Here is an 18,334-nt window from a genome sequence, read left to right on the forward strand (position 1 = left end):
CCAGCGTACTGCCCCGAAGTCCCCGACCCAGGGACAGGGCCCCACGTGGAGGAAGCGGGTCCATCCCATGGGGAGAAGGCCACAGCGATGCTGGGTCAAGTTCCAGCTCCACCCTGACCCCCAAACTCTCCCAAGCAAAGTGCAGAAACCGGTCGGTCCATCTGGGGGTCTCTGCAAGGCACCCCGACCCAGTGCCTGCACAGCGGCTCGGATGGCCCTTCCCGACACTCACATGCTCCCTTCGTGGAGAAAAAGGACCGAACCCAGGGACACACTTCCCAGTGTGCTGTTTCTACAGGATCCAGAATCTTCCATGAGACTTGGGTTTGGCTGACACAGGATGTTGCTGGCTGGCCCAGCCACCCCCCTCCCCTGCCACTACACCAACGCAACACCCTACAGACCGGAACTTTCTGTGCTCACAGACACAATGAGGACAAGACACCTCAGGGGCTCGAGGGAACGAGACCAGGTCTTCATATCCAAACAGGTCTCTGGGGTGGGCTGGAACCCCCGGCCTCCACTGCGTGGACGTCCACACACCGAGGCCCCCTGAAGCACTCCGTACATGGGTGTCCCCGCCCTGCGCCTGCTGGACAGCGCACAGCCACAAGCAGAAGGACCCCTGGTCTGGGGGAGTTCTGTGTGGGCTCAAGTTCAAGGTCTAGTGGACTTGGGAGGGGTGGCCCCTCGAGCGTCTCGGAGGAGCCTTTCTCCGCTGCCACTCTTGGTCACTGGGGCTCGCCCCCAGCTCTCGTCAGCTCTCCAATCCGCTGGTCCTTCAGCCTTACCAGGTGCTCCAGCCTGACCACCTTCATCTGCAAAATCTTCGGGAAAGCACACGTCTCCGAAAGCAGCACGCTGGGTGCCAGAGCTGGGTGGCCAAGCGTTCGGGGGCTCCCAGCAGTAGCAACAGCGTGAGGGAGGGCGGGACGTGAGAAGAAGGGGGGCGGTTATGGGAGGGGCTGGTTTTCCTGCCTCACCCTTTCTGGAGCACTCCTGGCTCCCGGCTGGCCAGAGCTGGCAAGGCCCCTTGGAGCCCCCCAGCCTGTCCCCTCTGCAAGCGGAAAAGCCTTGCCTGGTCCCCTGGCAGGTTTTCAGGGCATGCTTGCGGAATTAATGTTGACCGAATGTATGCACTGCATCTGGGGAGCATGTGCAAGGTTTATTTCTACAAGTTAATAGCCGGGGCGCCTGAGGGGCTCCGCCGGCTGAGCTCTGCCTTCAGCTCAGGTCATGATCTCACGGTTCATAAGTTCGAGCCCCACGTGGGGCTCGCTGCTGTCAGCGCAGAGCCCGCTTTGGATCCTGTGTCCTGCCCCCCTCTCCTTGTGCGCGCGCACGCGCTCTCTCTCTCTCTCTCTCTCTCATAAATAAATAAATAAATAAATAAATAAATAAATAAATAAATGTTAAGAGCCTAAGGGTGACTGGCTGGCTCACTCAGAAGAACAGGTGACTCGATCTCAGGTTCATGAGTTCGAGCCCCACACTGGGTGCAGAGTTACTTAAATAAATGAAACTTAAAAAATAAATAAGTTGAAAAAACAAGAAATAGCCAAGCAAACGTTCTCGGGTGCGTGTTCGTGCGGGAGGAAGCACCAGGCTCCACACCCCCTCCCCAGGCTGTCCTGCCCGGGGTGCCCTCCCGAGCCACATCACAGACCTTCCCTGCTGGAAGCACAGACCCTGCCCGAGCAGCCCAGAGAAAGGAAATAGCTGGACGTGAAAAACCGTGTCTGCCCCCAAACTCCAAAGTGAGGTCAACGGCGTGACAGCCCATGCCCCAACTAAGGACAGATGGCTCCAGCCGGTTAAGGCGGGCAGCTGGCGTCTCAGCCGACGAGTCCCTTCCCTGCTCGCTGGACAGCGTGGGCCGGCACGCCGCGGCACGCCATCATCCCCTGCAGCTGGCCACGGTGGCCCCACACTGACACCGGGCCACACGCTGACTAGTGCAGTCCACTGTGACAGACGTCCTGCTCCAGCTGACACGGGGGGCTCCTGCCGGCCCCACAGCTGCTGCTCCCAGGACCCCCCGCACCCCCCACCCCGAGTCTACTCTCACGGGGACAGCGTCCAACCGTGCCGAGTGCAGCCACCTTCCCTCCAGATGCCCTACAGCGCAGCAGTCAGGATCCACCATTGCCACCCATTGCCACGGGTGTGGGCACGAGGGTGACCTCACCGCGGCAGCAGCTTCATTTCTGCTTATCACTTCCCTCTCTGCTGCCCTTTGGCAAACTCAAACCGCACGATGATATCACCTTCCTGCTTCCTCAAGAAAACAGCTCATCAACATTTGGGCATCCGCTAGGGAACTGCGCTGTCTTCACAATTCTTGACAGCCCCTTTCACGCTGAGACCCAACTGGGGTGGCCTGCACACCTCCCACCAGCCCTGCACTGACTCAGCCCTACTACCTGACTCAGTGCCCCCAGACCCTGGGCCTGCGATCCAGCACTTCCGGGTGGTGGCGCCTGTGACTGTCCACAAAGCCCCTGTGGGTTCTGAGGGCTGGTAACCGGCAGGGCTGGGCGGCAAGTCATAGGGGGCTGGAGGTCCACCATGCTCCTCTGCGCTTCTGGGTATGTTTGGAACGTTCCATAATTAAGCTGTTTTCTAGACGATAAAACTAAATGCACGTTCTCCCAGCACTGCCAAACTTCACACTGAGTCCAAGTTTCAAGAAGGCGGGGGTGGGGGCGGCACCTCCCTAGAACGCTTACAACCGGCCCCTCCCCTTCCTGGGGGGTATCTGGGCATCGTGGGGCACCCAGGTCCCTGTACCTTGACCATCTCCTGCAGGAGGGCCACTGCCTGCTCCTTTTCCTCCAGTAGTTGCTGCACTCTGGAGTCCAGGTGCCCCCAGGGTCCACCAGCCGGGTCCCAACTAGAAGGCAAACACCCAGCCTTTAACCCACAGGCTGGGGGTGGGGGGTGGGGTAAAGGTGGAACAGCAGACAGGTCAAGAGACAGGGGCCTACCCCGTGCACACGCAGCGGCCTGTTTTCTCTGGAGTCCTCGGACTCCGTGGGGTCTTCGCACTGGAGGGCGCCGTGGGGCCCGGCAAGCCTAAGGGGTAAGCAGATGTTTATCTGGGGTCCGCCCCCTTCCCCCAGAAGATCCTGCCCCATGGCAGCACGTGGGGTGGGGGCAGGGCACTGAGCCCCAGAGGGCACCATGCAGGCACGGTCTGGCCTAGTTCAGCCAGATGCAGCCTGGATGTCCCTGAACGGCACGGCGCCTGCGTGGGGTGTAGACAGGGCTGCGGGCCCCCCTTGGGAAGCTGCAGCCTGGGGGGGCGTTGGGAGCAAGGATGCCCCTGCCCTCCCGGAGTGTGAACTCATCTCTGACGCAGCCCTTCGTGGAAGGCTCTGATGGGCTTCAGTTCTCCAAATCTGGGGATGTGGAATACTACCAGTGTGCGGAGAGGCGGTGAGCTCTGCCCGTGGTCTGTCAGCAATCCCGCCAGAGGGTCCTGGGCCCTGCAAACATTTTAAAGGTCTATGGTAAGGGCAGGCCGAGGAGAGGCTGACCTTGTTCAGACTGGGGGTCGGGGGTGGCAAACAGGAGTGGAGAGAGCCCGGGCTGCGCTGGCCCGGGCGGGAGAGATCCTGCACAGGGAGTTATCATGGCCCTAGTGGGTGAGGCTGGAAGAGGCCTGAGGGCTCCAGAGGGTTGCAGGTATCTGCGGTCTGCAGGCCAGGGCCGTGGGGACCAGGGCCTTCATCACCACCTGGTTCCTGATTTTACTATCATGACAGATAACTGGGTCACATCCCAGCACGACAAACACAGCAGGGTCGGAGACCATACAAAGGTACCAACACGTACGGCCGGGTCAAGCAGGTACTGGTGGGCAGCACCATCCGTCACTTTTTCTCTCACTGCACACAAGATGGGCTCGATGGCTCCCGGCGTGTTGGCCACCACCTTTCGGATATCCGTCTCTGAGACCCACAAACGCAGCTTGTGAAAGACTTTCCTGCGAAGGAAGTGGGGCCACAGCCCTCAGGGTTGCACCTGTAGGGCCAGGCAGGGGATCTGGCTTTCCTTGGAGGGGAGAGGCTGGGACCAGAGCCCCTTCTTGCCTTGCACCCAGAGGAGTCCAGCAGCCATCTTGTCCCCAGCTGTCCCCTCTGGGACCAGAGCAGTCAGGCCAGGTGTGTCCCAGCCTGGGCCTCGCAGCAGGGCTGGCCTTCTGGGCTGAGTGCCCCCTGGCCCCGTGAGGAGGTCCTGCTGGTTCCCCTCCAAGGTGCTCCGAATTGGGACGTGACACACACTGCTAAGAGCCACCGACCTCTTGTGTCCCTGGAGTTGAGCAGCGGCCTCTCCCTGCCTCCCCATCCCAGCAGAATCTGCCCAGGTCTCAGCCCTGTGCTCGCTCCAGCCCTCCAGGCTCCGAGCCAGGTCTGAGCCAGGTCGTGGCCTTGGCCTCCAGAGTCCCTCCAGAGTCTCCGGGGAAGCCTGAGCTCCCCTCCCCGTCCAGCCTCAGGGGCTAAGGGACTCTGCAGCCTGCTCCCCACTGCACCCCTAGGTCACCCACACCTCACTCTTCTCTCATTTTCTCAGGGTCCTGGTCCTCCATATCACTCGTTACAACTGATGCTGGTTACATCTTCTTATTTATCTGTCTCCCCACTGTACTGCCAGCCCCATGGAGACAGGGGCCCATTCACTTCAGTGTCTCCAGTGCCTGGAGCAGAGCCAGCCGTCCACCCGCAATTTCTGCGGAGTCAGGAAGTGAGAGGTGTGGTCAGCACGAGCCTGACTGACGCCCTGCTGAGTTGCTCTCAAGCTGACTGGTGCCGGCCAAGTCCTCTTGGCCGGAAGCCCCTGGGAGTCTGTGCTGATGGGGAGACCCCAGGGGACATGGGGACACACACGGACAGGGAAACAGCCCGAGGGCTTGTCCCAGAGCCCGGGAGGGTAGGGGCGAGGCGGCCCACCCAGGCCAGCCTTGAGGGGAGGGCCCTCGCAGAGCAGGGCGCGGGGGCTCCGACGGGACAGGCAGGGAGGTGGGAAGCCTGCCTGTTGAGGATGCTCCAGTTGCTGAGTTTCTGGTCAGTGTTGCAGGTGGGGACATAGTTATGCAGGTCCACGAGCCGGGGGCGGAAGTGCTTCACAATCTCTGCCAGCATCACTGGAGGGGGCAGGGGGTGCAAGGTGGGCTGGCCTGGCGAGCTTAGCGCCCCTCCTTTCCTTACACATTCGTCTCCCATGGCAGGAGAACCGGGGAGGGCCCTCGACCTGGGGGAGCGGTCACAGGGGCCTCCGGAGCAGGGTGTGGGTGCCCCAGGGGGGCGGGCTAGGAGCCGGCCTGAGGTCGGAGGGGCTGCTGGAGGGAACCCCGAGGCTGCCCCCATCCTCCCCCAGGAATGCTGAAAGGCGAGGGGACCTCCCCCCAAAAGGCGGCCCCTCTCGGCCACATTCATCCTCCTCCAGGGGCCGGCAGTGCAGCCGTCCTGCCCCTCCCTTCCACGGCGCCCGTCACGCCCCCCGCTCTGGTGTCTTCCTTCCTTTCGGGGAGCCTGCTGACGGCCGGCCAGGCACCCCCAAGCCCCCTGCCCGCACCCCCGGCTGTCCCCGGCTTCTCCCCGGCCCTCACCGCCGTCGCTGAAGTCCCGGGCCAGGTGGCGCTTGGGACGGCTGAGCGGGAGCCCGTCCAGCCAGGCGCAGAGGCCGCGGAGGGCGCCGGGCGGCAGCGGCGGTGGCGAGGCCCGCGGGGTCTGCCCGGCTGCGCCCAGCATGGCTGCGGGACCGGCTGTTGGGGCGGTTGCCGGGAGACGGCGCCCAGGAGGGGCCTGTGGCCGGAAGGGGAGGGCCGTGGGGTCGCCAGCCACGCCCCCCGGCCGGTACCCTGGGGGCGGCGGACTTCCGGCTGAAGTCTGGGTGGGAGAAAAGGTAGAATTTTGGCGTTTTCCGTTTCCAGTGTTCATTTTATTTTAACAAGCACAGGGCCCTTACGTGTTATCAGTTGAATTCCACGTTATTGAGCACACACTCTTTCATCGATTTAATAGGAATCTCACGTCATTGAGAACTTGATCAATAACTGTCATAAAATACACACTTATCCTTGCGGTTTCGAGTGCAGGCGCGCCAGGGGCCTCCAGAGCAGCAGCGGGGGCCGCAGGTGCCTCTCGGGGTCCCGGCCCTGCCAACTCCGTTAGCACTTCTCACAGCGGACCCGGCCCCTCCGAGGGCGAGGGCGGAGGGCAGGGAGCCCGGAGGTGGGGGTGGGGGGAGCGCGAGGATCCGGGCAGGGGGCACGGCGGGCGGGGTGGGGGTGGGGGTGGAGAGCGAGTCCGGCCCAGTTAGCAGTTCTCACAGCGACCCGGCCCCTGGGACAGAGAGCGGGGCAGGCCCGGTCCCTTCAACATGAAGGACATCTGCCCCGCTGCGGCCGGGGCCTGGCACCCGAGTCACCTTCTCTGCACCGGTGGCTTCAGAGCAGTCTTGGGACCGACTACGCTCTGGGAGGAGGAAAAAGAACCGATGCCGAAATCCACCAGCTTCGCCAGGAGCACAAATTAATCTCACTTCCTTTCACATTTAAGATGCAGGTCTCGGCTCACGCAACATGCAGTGGCTCCCGTGCAGTGACAGCAGTGAGGGCCGCAAGCCATAAGACCGACAGCTGACGTCTTGTAGACGTTAGACTTCTCACTTGTACTAACAGGAAGAAAAGGCAGACTCGCAGCCAGTAGGAGTGGTGGTCAGGGAAAAGCCCTCTGACCGAGTATAAAGTGGATGTTATATCTACGGCCCCCTAACTTTTCCTTTCCTCGGACAGGGACAGTGTCGGGACAGTGTCAGGGCAGTGCGGTGGGGGAGATGCTCACCCTGCTACCCAGAGCCCTGGGTGTGAGAGGCTCACCTGTGGCGGCGGTCCAGGATGGGCTCCTCCAGCCCCAGGCTTGACCGGTGGCATCGGGGGTGGGAAGATCGGCTTGACAACCTGGAGGACACAGCAGACGGTGGACGCCATCTGACAGCCCCTTGGTGCAAAGCTCCCCAGGTCTGCCCTGCTCCTGTGCACCTTGCAGAGTGCCCCCAACCCGTGGCTGCCACCGTGGGCAGCATGAAGCCCAAACGTGGCAGAACCCCATTCCTGGGCCCATCACCACCTTCCCCTCTCCCTTGACATCCCTGCCCCCACCCCTCCCAGCCCAGTGTTTCCCAAGAAAAGCTCTTAAATTGCCAGAAAGTGGGTCTTGGGAAGTTCAAAAGCCAAGAATTCACTAAAACTTGCATCTGTGTGCTGGTCAGGTTCAGGAGGAGGCCCGGGGAGGTAGGGGTGGGCACTGGTCACCCATCCCCAGGAGAGACCCTGGGTGTGCCGTTCCCAATCACCACTCCTTGGCCAGAAACCTTTCTGTCCCAACTGCCCCTGTTTTCCTGTCAAAGTCCCTCCTGAGGCTATTTTTGCAGCTTTACTCTAAGTCTAAAGTTAGTTTAAAAAGTTACAAAGAGAAAGGATCTCCGTTAAGCTAACGCCACAGTAATGGTTGCTGCTGGCAGGCCCACGGACAGACACAGACACGGGGGTCACAGTGGAAGGAGTTATCGACTATGTATCTCAGAGCATCTCCAGACATCAGCTCCAAAGGGACGCCAAGGGCTTTACGCAGAGAAACCGCAGACACTGGCCACGGAGCCCCTGCCACCAGCGAGGGGCACAGGTGTAGCTGGGGGAGGCTCTCACCTGCTTGGGCTTCAGTTCAGGGAGGGGCTTGGCAGGCGGAGCAGGTCTGAGCTGGTGGGAAGGAGGGGCAGCGATCAGACTAGGCCTGAGCTCGGCCCACCTAGGCCCCAGGTCTAGCACTCGTGCTGTCCCTCCGGGCTGGGCCATCAGCCCTCCTGAGATCCCCGCCCACCAGATCCAGTCCCCAGATGGCCTGGCTGCTCGGGCCCACCGCTGCTCACCTGGTCTGGGGGCGGCCAGGTATACACAGGAACTGTGGGGGGGGGTTTGGACGTGGCGGCTGGAGGCTGTAGGGAACGGACAGGTAGCCTGGGTCTCACAGGAGGGCTGCCTGCCTCCAGCTGCGCTCCCAGCGCAGGACCCAAGGTTCCCGCCCCTCCCAGAGCAAGAATAAAGTGTGCGTGGAGGGCTCTCCCTCACCCCGCTGCCCAGCAAGGCCTGAGCCCGGCTGTGCCTCCCATGCTCCCTTTCCTCAGCCTTGTAGGGGGCTCGGAGGGGGTGGACAGCAACGGAGGGGATCTGGGCCTTAACACCTTCTGACTGACCATGCAGAGGCCAAGAGTCTCAGGTTCAAGTTCAAGCTCCAGTTCTGTCACTGGCTCACGTAGGTTCTCAGACTGCAGGCCCTAAAGCCTGCCTCTGCTCTGCGGGCCAGCTCTAAGCCCTGTTGTGAGGGATGGGGCGGCCTCCAAAGCCCAATGGGGACAGCGGGATGCAGTGCTTACAGCAGGGGGCGGCTGCTTGGGGGTCGCCCTGGGGACCGCGGGCCTGGCGGGCTGGCTGGGGTGGTGGGGGGGGCCCGGAGCCCCACCCTTGGCTGGCACACCGCGCCCCTCGTGGAACAGGGGGTTGGAGAGCCCAATGGAGGTCTTGGGTGCTGCAGTCCTGGGGAGAAAGCAAGACTGGTCACTGTGTCCTGGCCTCAGGGTCTGACCCAGGGACCCAGGGGCTCCTGGCATGTCCTGCACCCAGCAAAATGGGGTGAGGTCCCACGGCAGCTCGGACCCTGGCTGGTACGGGCCGGCTTCTGCAAGCCCACGTCATCCCACGTGTTCTGGTGCCAGCAGGGGTTGAGGGGTTGTGTGGGGGGACAGAGGGGCAGACCATCCACCTGTCACCAAAGGTCATCACCTGTTCCCCCCACCTAGTGAGAGGCAGAGGCCCCAAAGCCCTCTCCGGGAAGGGTTATGTTTCTTCTTCCTCAAACAGCAGCGGGCATTTCCCAACTGTGGGCAGAAGGTCTCCCTGCACATGACAACGTGTGTGTTGCAACCCCAGAGCAGGCTCACCCCCAAGGGTTGCGGCCCGAGGCCTTTCGGTAGATGACTGCACCTGCCAGGAGGGCCAGAGCCACCAGGAGCACCGCAGGCACCAGCACGACCATCAGGAGGCTCCTTGACCCTGGAGGGGTGCACAAGGCCAGATGTCAAGAGGGTAGTGAGGGCTGGGAGGGCCAGTGAACCCAGAACCCTGGGACCCTCCCTAGAGCCCAGGGCTTGTCTGAGGACCCTCAGCCCAGAGACCCAGTACATTACAACAGCACTCCAGGCTCTCAGATGATGAGTTGGAGGGCTTAGTGGTGGCTGGCCCCGGGCCCACAGTGACATGAGCCAGGTCTGGCCAGGCCCTGGAGGGGGTGGTGCTGTGGCTGGCTACACGCACAGTGGTTGCTGCAGAGGAAGACACGGTGGCAGTGGGGGCCCACAGACTCAGAAGGGGGCTGAGGACCCAGCAAAGGGGCTAGCGCTTCCTGTCACTGCTCCTGCGCCCTCCCTCTAGGATGGGCCTCTCGTCTGTCTCATTTTGGGGCCCAGGTGGCCACACAGGCCCAGACCTGTGGGGCCAGAAAGCATGGGGTTGAATCTAACAATGCCCGGAGGGACCTGTGGGCACATGGTGTCCTTGTCAGCCCTGCCCATGTGGTCTGGACCCCGTCAGGCTGTACAGGCATGCGGGCCCCAAGGCGGCCGGGCGTACCTGTGTGCACGGAGGGCAGCAGCTCTGTGCAGTGGGGTGGTGCCCAGCCCGGGTGGCACTGGCACTCATCCTTGTGGTTGCACACCTGGGGGTGAGTGGGGGTCAGGGCCAGGCCTCAGGCCCAGGAGAGGCTCTGCCGCGGCCCCCACTGATGGAGGACAGGCCGAGCTCACCCACGAGCTGCCACGACCAAGGCCGAGGGAACATGCTGACAACAGAGGAGGGCCCTGCTTCCCAGCACCGCATGCGCGGGAGGCGCAGGCCGGGCAGCTTCTTGTGGGCCGTTCTCAGGGCCCACCCCCAGGCCTCCCTGAGACGGGAGCCCCCGAGGGGGGCGCTCCAGCCCCTTGTTTCAAGCTCTGGGTCCCGGCATCACCACACAGGTTACTGAGAACTGACCACAGTAGCCACATTTCACAGCGGGTCATTTCAACCACAAGCAGCCCACAGGTTCCCCAGCACGACTGCCCTGGGCCTCAGTGCTCACATGGGACGCCCAGATCCCCACCAGCTCAGTCCCTCAGCTGCTGGCACCGCCCCCCGGGCACTGGCCCTGTCCCCTGTTCACCTGGGCTCATCTTGAGCACCGCCTACCAGTCTCCTTCAGCCCCAAAAGGCAGGTGGCGGGATGCCCCGTGGACTCACGTACCCCATGGTTGTTGCACTGGGCGGAGCAGTTTCTGGATCTGTAAACTTGCAGGTGCTCGCAGCGTCCTTTCCAGCAAATCTGGAGGGCAGGGAGTGTCTCCTCGGGCAGCCATTCTAGGGCTGCTTCAAGCCCCTGCACCCCAACTTCTAACGTCGGCTGAAGCTGCCCCACAGCCTGCCCGGTGAGCTTTGGGGGAGATTGGCTGTGGTCCCGGCATCCAGGCTTGGTGTAAATGCCCTCTGCCAGCTGGCCGGCCAGCCCACCAGGGCCAGAGGACTGGCCCCACCCTTCTAGGGGTGCGGTGGGTGCCTTGGGGGGACTTGCCCAAGAGAAAGGTGAACAAACCACATGAACAAAAGACAGAGTCCCTGTGCACAGTCCTTGGGTCACAAGTTTAGGACCTGTGGGTCCAGCAGCCTGACTGCCATGTGGGACACGTCCGGGCTCACAGCCCTCAAAATCCCCTAAAAGCTGCAGCCAGCTGATGTGCCCTCCAGCAAACGGGGTCGGGGGGCTCTGGGCACTCACCCTCTCCTCGCCACACTTGGTGCCTTCGGGCACTGGCTCGTAGCCAACACCTTCCTCCAGGACGAGGGCCTGGCAAGCAGCCGAGGAGGAGGTGAGGGTGCAGGAGCTCTGCTCTGGGGGTTTCTGTCCCCCCTCACAGTACAGGACGCCACACCTGTTGACCCTGTGCAAGAGGAACATGCCATGCTCTGCTGGGTCTCCTGTCTGGTGCGTGCTGACCCCACCCCCCTTAGGAGGACCGGGGGAGCTGCGGGAAACGAGGTCCAGAACCCTTGGACAGGCTGTGGGGTCCACTGATGGGTACTCCACCGAAAGGCAGGCTGGGCCCCCTGGAGAACCCCCTGACTCGGTCCCCGGGCAGCCCTGCTTACAGGGACAGCCCGTGGTCCCGGACCCAGGGCAGTCAGGCTACAACCGCTCACCTGCTGGAGCCAAGGGGGATCCTACCCCTACAGTCGGGCGAGATGCTGTAGGTGTAGCATGTTTCCACGGCAGCTCTTGAGCCTGTGGGGGCAGGAGGAGGTCATTCCTCCCGCTCAGGACCCGCGGCCGCCCGTGGGCCTGGGGGCCCCTGCCTCACCTGGCCCCCACAGGTCCTGGCACCTCTGGGCCAGCGTGGGGCAGGCTCCGTTGTAGCAGTAGCCCCCCGGGCAGGGTGTGCCGTTCTCCTGGAAGGCGTCCTCTGGGCACCCCGGCTGCTGGCCGTCACAGTGCTCCTCAAGGTCACATGCGTCCTTTGGGTGACGGCACAGCTCACCGGCGGGTGTCACCTGCCCGGAAGAGCAGAGCTCACCTGGGGAACACAGGCCTGCAAACAGACCCGTGCCTCCCGCGCTGGCAGGCACGTACCCGGGGCCCTTCCCACCCGCTGACCTGCGAGCACAGCCGGGCTGGGGCGGGAGGTGTCGCACTCACCCTGCACTCTCGGCAGCAGGCGCCCTGTGCGCACTCGGCCCCGTGGGCCAGCCGGCAGGTGGTGGCGTTACAGCAGGGGTTCCGACAGTCCTGGAGGGCAGGGCCGGACACAGCAAAGGTCAGAGCGGGCTCCAGGTGGACCCCAGGACCCCCTCCCCAGCAGCCCCTGAGGGTGGTGACGGGTGTCGGCGAACAGGAGCGTTTCCTGCCGTGTGGCTGTGGCGCGCAGGGCACCTGGTGGGTCAGGCGTGGACGCCCCCGCTTGCAGGACGGAGACGGGGGCCTGTGTACCTGGGGTGGGCCGCAGTCACACTGCTCCCCACGTTCCACGAACCAGTTCCCACACACGGGGTCGCCCACCAGCCGGCCAGGGTCTGGGGCGTTGTCCAGGCAGCCCGTCCGGGGCTTCTCCACGAACAGCTCCAGGTCGGCACGGCTGCACTGGCTGAACATTCTGGGGAACTTGACGCTGGGGGAGGGGGGTGACTCTGTCAGGGGGTGCGGGGGGGGGGGCACCGGGACACCCCGCTCCGCAGGCAGACCTGGGCCTCACCCGATGCTGGCCGCCATGACGCAGCCGCCACCTTCCCGCGGCACGGGACAGTAGCAGCCTTGAATGTTCTCGTCATGGGCCATGCCCAGGTTGTGGCCCATCTCGTGGGCCATGGTGGACGCCACACCGATGGGGTTCTGGTGGTGGTCCTACAGGGAGAGGCTGTGCTGGCTGGTGCTGCCTGCACCACCTCCACCCCTGCCCGCGCCCCACCCCCACTGCCCCAGGTAAGGCTGGGTGCTGGGCGCGGCCTCCTGCCAACCAGGCTTCTTAAAGCTTCAACGCATCCTCCAGGGGAGGTGGCCATCCAGGCGTTCCAGCCCATGTGGATGGCTCGGGGACGAGCACGTGGACCTAGGTCCTCGGGGCTCCCCTTCATGCACTCTGCTCCAGCTCTGAACCGGGCTCCCACCCAGAAGCCAGCAAGCCTAGGCCGGATTCCCTGCACACCTGGTTCACAGCCCCTGAGCCCCGGGAGCACATGGACGACACCTTGGCCAGTCCCACGGTGGTCCCGGTGAAGTCGACCCCGCTGGAAACAAGAGGCGTGCGTGGACGTGGATGCCCTGAAAGCTGCCTCCCTCCCGCGTGCCCCTCGTTCTCACACAGCCCTCCCTGGCTGCAAGGGCCCAGCTCTCTGCGTCCACTGCCCACATACGTGATCAGCTGCGCGTTGTCGTGCTGGTAACGCCCCGCCAGTTTCTGCGCCCGCCAGGTGAGGAAGTTCTCCAGTGTGGTGTTGGCGTGGGAGCTCACGTGAATCCCGTCCCGGTGGTTCCAGATCTCCAGGCCCACCAGGACCACACGGACATTGAGCTCCTGATAAAGCTTCGGGCAGAGAACCCCTTGGTCGAGCTCAGGGACAGCAAGGGCCAAAGACACAGAGGCCACTCCCTGCTCACCTAGCCCACGGTCCCACCTGCTGGCCGTGCCCCCCCATCTCTACAACCAGGGTTTCTACTGAGCTGGGAGGGAGCGGCCCCCACCTTGTCCACATGGTTCACCACCTCCAGCACCCGCCTGCGTACAGCCTCTCTGCTCCCCAACAGCTGGAACTGAAGGACGGCAGACCGTCAGGTGCACGCAGCCCACGGGCCTGCCCCAGCCCCTGCCCCGGCCCCCGCCCCCGCGCCCCACCCCGCACTACCTCTGTACTGTCCGTGACCACGTACAGCTCCACGTAGCGGGTTTCCCGGGGCAGCAGCCAGTTCTGGGGGCACAAGAAGCTGGTCAGCCGCCCCAGCCACCGCCCTGCTGACCTAGGCCCAGTCTTCACATACCGATCCTGTCCCAGGGACCTGGAGCTGGCACCAGCCCCCTGCTCACTCCTGGGGGGACCGTCCAGGAGGCTCCAGTGCAGACCAGAGCTATCTCTGCAGCTGCTGGTGGAGCCAGGTCCAGGCCCACTGGCCACGGGGACTGCTCGGAGACACCCTGACTACGGGGATGGTGGACAGAACCCTCACTCAGCTTCAGCTGACCACGCTGTAGTCTAGGGGACGCACAGCCCCAGCAGACAGGAGATGATGAAGCTGGTGGGGGGGGGGCGCCCGCTCACCCGGGGCCTGAAGGCTGCTGAGATCCGAGGCCCCAAGGCCTTCTCCAAGCTGGAATCGCTGACCCCGCAGGTCCCGGCCTTCTGCTGCAGGTGCTCTGCCTGGTACAGTGCATGCCGCCCCTCTTCACTGGCCCCATCCAGGGGCTCAATCAGGTGGACAGTCGAGCCAGCCCGGAAAAAGCCCCTGAGGGTGGAAGGAAGCCAGCAGGTTCCAAATTAGCACATTCCCCCCCACCCCATGCCCATCTGGGGAGGACAAACCCTTGCAGGACAGAAGGCCTCCTTCTGGTGCCCGAGGACACAGGCCCCCCAGGGAAGTGGTACACTGGGGACAGCACCCACAGCCCTAGGAGAGCTGCGTAGCCTAGGGGACCCGTGACTTCTAACAGGACAGACACCCGTGTGCAGAAAGGCTGCCATGTGAAGCCCCGCTTTCCTTGGCCTCGGTTTACCTCCCTGGGGCATGTGGGGGAGGGCTGAGGCACTGATGTGCTGACACCCCCCCCCCCCGGTGTGCAATGCCCACCCACCTGAGGCCGGCACAGGTGCTGAGGCTGGCGGCAGAATGCTCGTGCCCCTCCACGTGGCCCTGGTAGAAGCAGTGATCCTGCAGGAGATGGGAGGGTAAGTGGTGCACAGCCCTGTGCTCCCTCTGCCCACCACCGTCCTTGGGGGGCGCCGCCCAGGGGCCTGTACCTGCCTCTGTGGCTGCTCCGCCACTTGGGAGCCGTTGGCCGTGCTGTAGGTCTCCGTGTAGCCCGAGCCCACCAGCTCCCTGGAAAAGAGCCACCAGGTGCTGGGGGCATGGGTGGGACGGGCGTGGGTGTGCTGAGACCCTGCAGGCCCGGCCTCCACTTACCTGTTCTTCCGCAAGTGCAGGGTGAAGTTGTGCCCTTGGGCCCCAAGGACATAGCTCACACTCTCCGGGTACCGGTCCTGAGGCAGGGGAGAGGGAGGGGTCCAGGGTGAGGGGAGTACCCCACCTCAAACCTGGGGGCAGTGGAGCTCGGCTGGGTGGGGATGCTGCCCAAGTCCGGAGTACTCTGAAACCTGAAAGACCCTCAGAGGAGGCCTCGGGGTCATTCAGAGTCAGGCCGGTATTACGAGGTTGGGGCTCTAGATCTCATTTTCCCCATCGGTCCACACAAAGGTAATGACTGGGATCCCCTTCCCCAGGAAGCAGGGGGAGGGGAGACAGAGACACGGCCCTGCCAGGCTGCCCTTAGAACCACTGCAGCAGAGGAGGTGGGGGCAGGGCCCATGAGGGGGCACCCCAGGGGAGAGCCCCGGCCCGCTGACCTCGCTGACCTTGGAACCGCCCCCAGGGTGTACCGCCCCCAGGGTGGGATGAGGGCCCAGGGTGGGGGAAGGCTTTTCCCGGATACTGAGGTCAGGAGAGGGCGGTCTCCACACTCACAGGCACACCCACGTGGATTTTAAGAATGCCCCCAGGCAGCCTTGGGGAACCCCAGGCCAGCCCCAGATGCCTCACAAAGGTGCGTCACCATAAACACGCCTCTGGTGAGCCATCCTCTCTAGCCTAGGAGGGATTTGAGGATCCAGCCCTTGAGTGAAACTGGGGCGTGGCCAGGGCCAGCAGGGTTCCTGAAAGGCACCCCCCCCCCACTAGAGGGCAGGGCGAGGCAGGAAGTAGGAAGGTGAGGCCTGGGGGTGGAGGCAGTCCAGGCAGCCCAGGAGGGCTGTGAGCCCTCTCAGAAGCCCGCCTGGCCCTCAGCCCCACAGGCTGCCTCTTCATAACTGGCTGGGCCCACTGGGAACTACAGGAGGGACCCCAGGCCAGCTTCCCCGGCTGAGACTTACCGAGTGGGAGGGCAGGGCTCGGCGAGCACGGGGTCGTGGCAGACGTTGGGGCCACACCACCTCGTACTGTTCCACATGGGGCAGGGGGACACTGGGGACGGCCACTGTGGGAGAGAAGGGGGTCAGCAGGCCTGTGGTGGGTCTATACTCTGTCTCTGGGGGAGTCCTCTAACAGCACAGGGACCAGAGATTTGGAGACCCAGTTCTGCTGCCCAAGGCCCAGGTGTCAGGTTCTGGGTTCAGAGGCCACAGGACCCTGCCCTGGCTGCCAGGACAGCTCCTCCCTCAGAGCCCAGGGCTGACCTAGACGTCCCCTCCCCTCCCTTGGGTCCAAGGGCGCACAAGGGCCCTCCTTGCCATCTCAATGTCTCACATAATTGCGCCTAACTGGGGAGCCCACCGGCCTGCCTGGCAGGCCATTCACCCAGCCCAGATCTAGAAGCTCCCAGGTATCCGACAACAAACAGCCCAGGGAGTGGGGGTGAGGCCCAGAATTGGAGCACCAGCACACCCTTTTCTGTGTCTCTCTCAAAGTGTTAGGCCAAGTGTTTCCGTAACCGTTATCTCGCAAACCTCCTGAAGAAAGGGGCCCTGTCTGCCAGAGAAGTGACCCCCTCCAGCCTGGGGCTGGGACAGCACCGCACCCCAGCCCAGAAAGCTCCCAGGAGCAGCGGTGAGGGCTGGGGCCAGTAGCACACTTGGCCTCTCCCCACACCAGAGGTGGGTCCCCTGTGGGGGGGGGGCGGGGTAGACTACCACTTATACCCGGCCCCAGGCCATTGCTCCTCAGTCCTCCCTTCCTTGCCACGCTGGGGAGTCCAGGTGGGAGTGGGCACTCACCCCAAGGCCCCGGGGTGGGTAGGGAGCCATGGGGTTCTCCACCTTGCCCTGAATCCTTGGCGGGACCAGCGCTGGCGGGACCAGCGCTGGCGGGACCAGCGCTGGCGGGACCAGCGCTGGCGGGACCAGCGCTGGCGGGACCAGCGCTGGCGGGACGCCCTAAGCTACTTCTCCCTGGTTCCCTTTTGGTTTCCGCCTGTCACCTGAGGGCTCTGAGGGCTCCCTTCCAAGCGCCCAACCGCTGGGTCTGTTCCAGAGCTCGGCGGGGTGCAGACGGCCAGGGGACAGCCCCTCGCCCTGGGGACAGCCCCTCGCCCTGGCACTCACCTTGCAGCCACAGAGCGAACAGCGGGAGTCCGAGGCGGCGCATGGGGGACGCACACAGGCGTCCGGGGTGGGAACAGGGAGCGTACAGGGGGTCGGGGGTCCGGGGTCCAGGGTCCAGGTCCAGGACACAGCAGCGCGAACTGGGGGCGGCCCCGCGCTCGAAACTCGGTCTGGCCGCCGCGCTCTGCGCTGGAAGGGACCTCCCCCGCCCCGGAGCCCAGCCCCCGGCCCGCAGCCTATCGGCCCCTCTGACGGCCGGAGGGGCGGGGCTTGGGCCTCCGCGGGTGGAGGCCCCCGTCCCCCGCCCGGACGGCGTCTACTCCTGGGCCCCTGGTGTCCACGAGGAGGGGGGCTCCCGAACGGCCTCTGGTGTCCACAAGGAGGAACGTCGTAAACGTGGACGGCACTAGCGAAGGGGGCCGCGAACGGGCCAAGCCGGGCCCCTCCTTGCAAGTCTGCACCCTCCCCGGTGCAGGTGAGGAGCCCAGGCTCGTCCTGCAGCCTGGCGGGCAGCGGCTTGAGTAAGGCTCTCTCTGAGGTTGGGGGGTGCTCAGGTACGGATGTGCCCTCGGACTTCCTGGGGAACAGAAGCCCACACGGGACCCAGTACCACTTCCTGCCCTGCCGGCCCCCACGCTGACCTGGCCCCCCGGGCGGGCGGGCGGGCGGGCAGGGGGGAGGGCTGTCCCTGTCATCTGCCGCTAATCCAAGAGGGTTTGCCCTCAGCTCAGTGGCCCTGGAGCCACGTTCTGGACAGGCTTCCTGAAATGATGCACATCAATGCAAGTCCAAACCTCCGGCGAGGGTGTGGTGCCCCAGGCAGTCCCAGACCAGAGGTCAAAATTTCACAGCCCAGAAGTTACCCCAAAGCAAATGGAAAGGAAAGGAAAAGCAGCAGGGGTTGGCGGGCTTTGAGGCATCTTGGGCAGAGGTGGCGGTGGGGCCCGTGCCCCCGCGAGCAGAGCAAGACACAGAGACGGTCTGGACGTGTGGGTTCCGTCCCTGTGCTCACACACAGCTGGATCAGGGAGGCTCGTGAGCCCCCCTTCCCAGTGAGCTCACTTCTCTTCCTTAGCTGTGCAATTATTTGGGAACAAAAATTAAAAGGCAACAGTCCCCGTAAAGGCAAAACCCAGAGCTGCCGCAGACGCACTCGCTCCGCGGCCAGCAGACCAGACCACCCATGTGCAGCCAGACCAGCAGGGGTCTGCTCCTCCTCCGACACAGGACCCCCCCCCCCCCCCCGCCGCCAAGGCTCCTCTTGTCCCACCCTCACCACTGGCAACCCTAGGGTGTAGCGGGCAAGCCTGTTGCCCAGAGCCCAGGACGGGGACACAAAGTTTCCGGGTCTCAGGGCAGGGCACGAGGGCGGCAAGCCCAGGGCCAGCGGGCTCCTCAGCTCGGGAAGAGGTTAGCACGACACCAGGGCTCTGGTAACGCTGGAGGCAAATAAGC

The 18,334-nt window shown here is 64.1% G+C and overlaps 2 protein-coding genes across 5 annotated transcripts; both read right to left on the reverse strand.

Annotated features, from left to right (window-relative positions):
• Positions 1–454: 454 nt before the first annotated feature.
• Positions 455–5,942, reverse strand: LOC124507251 (sperm flagellar protein 1-like). Of its 2 annotated transcripts, XM_047073658.1 has the most exons (7): positions 5,612–5,942; positions 5,035–5,146; positions 3,838–3,988; positions 3,422–3,488; positions 2,988–3,075; positions 2,791–2,893; positions 455–827 (listed from the first exon to the last, which is right to left on the reverse strand). In XM_047073658.1, the coding sequence occupies exons 1-7, from the start codon at positions 5,940–5,942 to the stop codon at positions 732–734; spliced, it is 948 nt and encodes a 315-aa protein (XP_046929614.1). In that variant the 3' UTR covers positions 455–731. The 2 variants fall into 2 exon arrangements, with proteins under 2 accessions (XP_046929614.1, XP_046929613.1); XM_047073657.1 differs by lacking the exon at positions 455–827 and having other exon boundaries at positions 1,566–2,893.
• Positions 5,922–17,019, reverse strand: ADAM8 (ADAM metallopeptidase domain 8). 3 transcript variants are annotated; one of them, XM_047073654.1, is made up of 25 exons: positions 16,880–17,019; positions 15,713–15,816; positions 14,751–14,827; positions 14,588–14,666; positions 14,422–14,498; positions 13,892–14,075; positions 13,481–13,543; positions 13,320–13,388; positions 12,992–13,161; positions 12,784–12,865; positions 12,334–12,482; positions 12,072–12,249; positions 11,781–11,870; positions 11,446–11,635; positions 11,288–11,369; positions 10,866–11,028; positions 10,338–10,415; positions 9,689–9,773; positions 9,247–9,381; positions 9,001–9,112; positions 8,437–8,596; positions 7,933–7,998; positions 7,712–7,762; positions 6,884–6,964; positions 5,922–6,479 (listed from the first exon to the last, which is right to left on the reverse strand). In XM_047073654.1, the coding sequence occupies exons 1-25, from the start codon at positions 16,920–16,922 to the stop codon at positions 6,429–6,431; spliced, it is 2,619 nt and encodes an 872-aa protein (XP_046929610.1). In that variant the 5' UTR covers positions 16,923–17,019; the 3' UTR covers positions 5,922–6,428. The 3 variants fall into 3 exon arrangements, with proteins under 3 accessions (XP_046929610.1, XP_046929611.1, XP_046929612.1); XM_047073655.1 differs by having other exon boundaries at positions 5,922–6,678; XM_047073656.1 differs by lacking the exon at positions 9,247–9,381.
• Between the last annotated feature and the right edge of the window lie 1,315 nt (positions 17,020–18,334).

This window comes from Lynx rufus, unplaced genomic scaffold (assembly GCF_022079265.1).
Source record: "Lynx rufus isolate CCGP_SWC_20201006 ecotype Redwood Valley unplaced genomic scaffold, mLynRuf1.p SCAF_11, whole genome shotgun sequence".
Lineage (NCBI taxonomy): Eukaryota > Metazoa > Chordata > Mammalia > Carnivora > Felidae > Lynx > Lynx rufus.

Excerpts from the sequence above, each read along its gene's own strand:
- LOC124507251 (XM_047073657.1), bottom strand. The coding sequence starts at position 5,942 with ATGAACACTGGAAACGGAAAACGCCAAAATTCTACCTTTTCTCCCACC. Across the intron at positions 3,489-3,837 it reads AGTACCTGCTTGACCCGGCC|GGCCCAGGACCCTCTGGCGG; the intron begins GTACGTGTTGGT and ends AAATGTTTGCAG. Across the intron at positions 2,894-2,987 it reads GGCCGCTGCGTGTGCACGGG|TTGGGACCCGGCTGGTGGAC; the intron begins GTAGGCCCCTGT and ends TTTGCCTTCTAG.
- ADAM8 (XM_047073654.1), bottom strand. The coding sequence starts at position 16,922 with ATGCGCCGCCTCGGACTCCCGCTGTTCGCTCTGTGGCTGCAAG. Across the intron at positions 12,866-12,991 it reads GACAACGCGCAGCTGATCAC|CGGGGTCGACTTCACCGGGA; the intron begins GTATGTGGGCAG and ends TCTTGTTTCCAG. Across the intron at positions 11,871-12,071 it reads GTGACTGCGGCCCACCCCAG|GACTGTCGGAACCCCTGCTG; the intron begins GTACACAGGCCC and ends CCTGCCCTCCAG.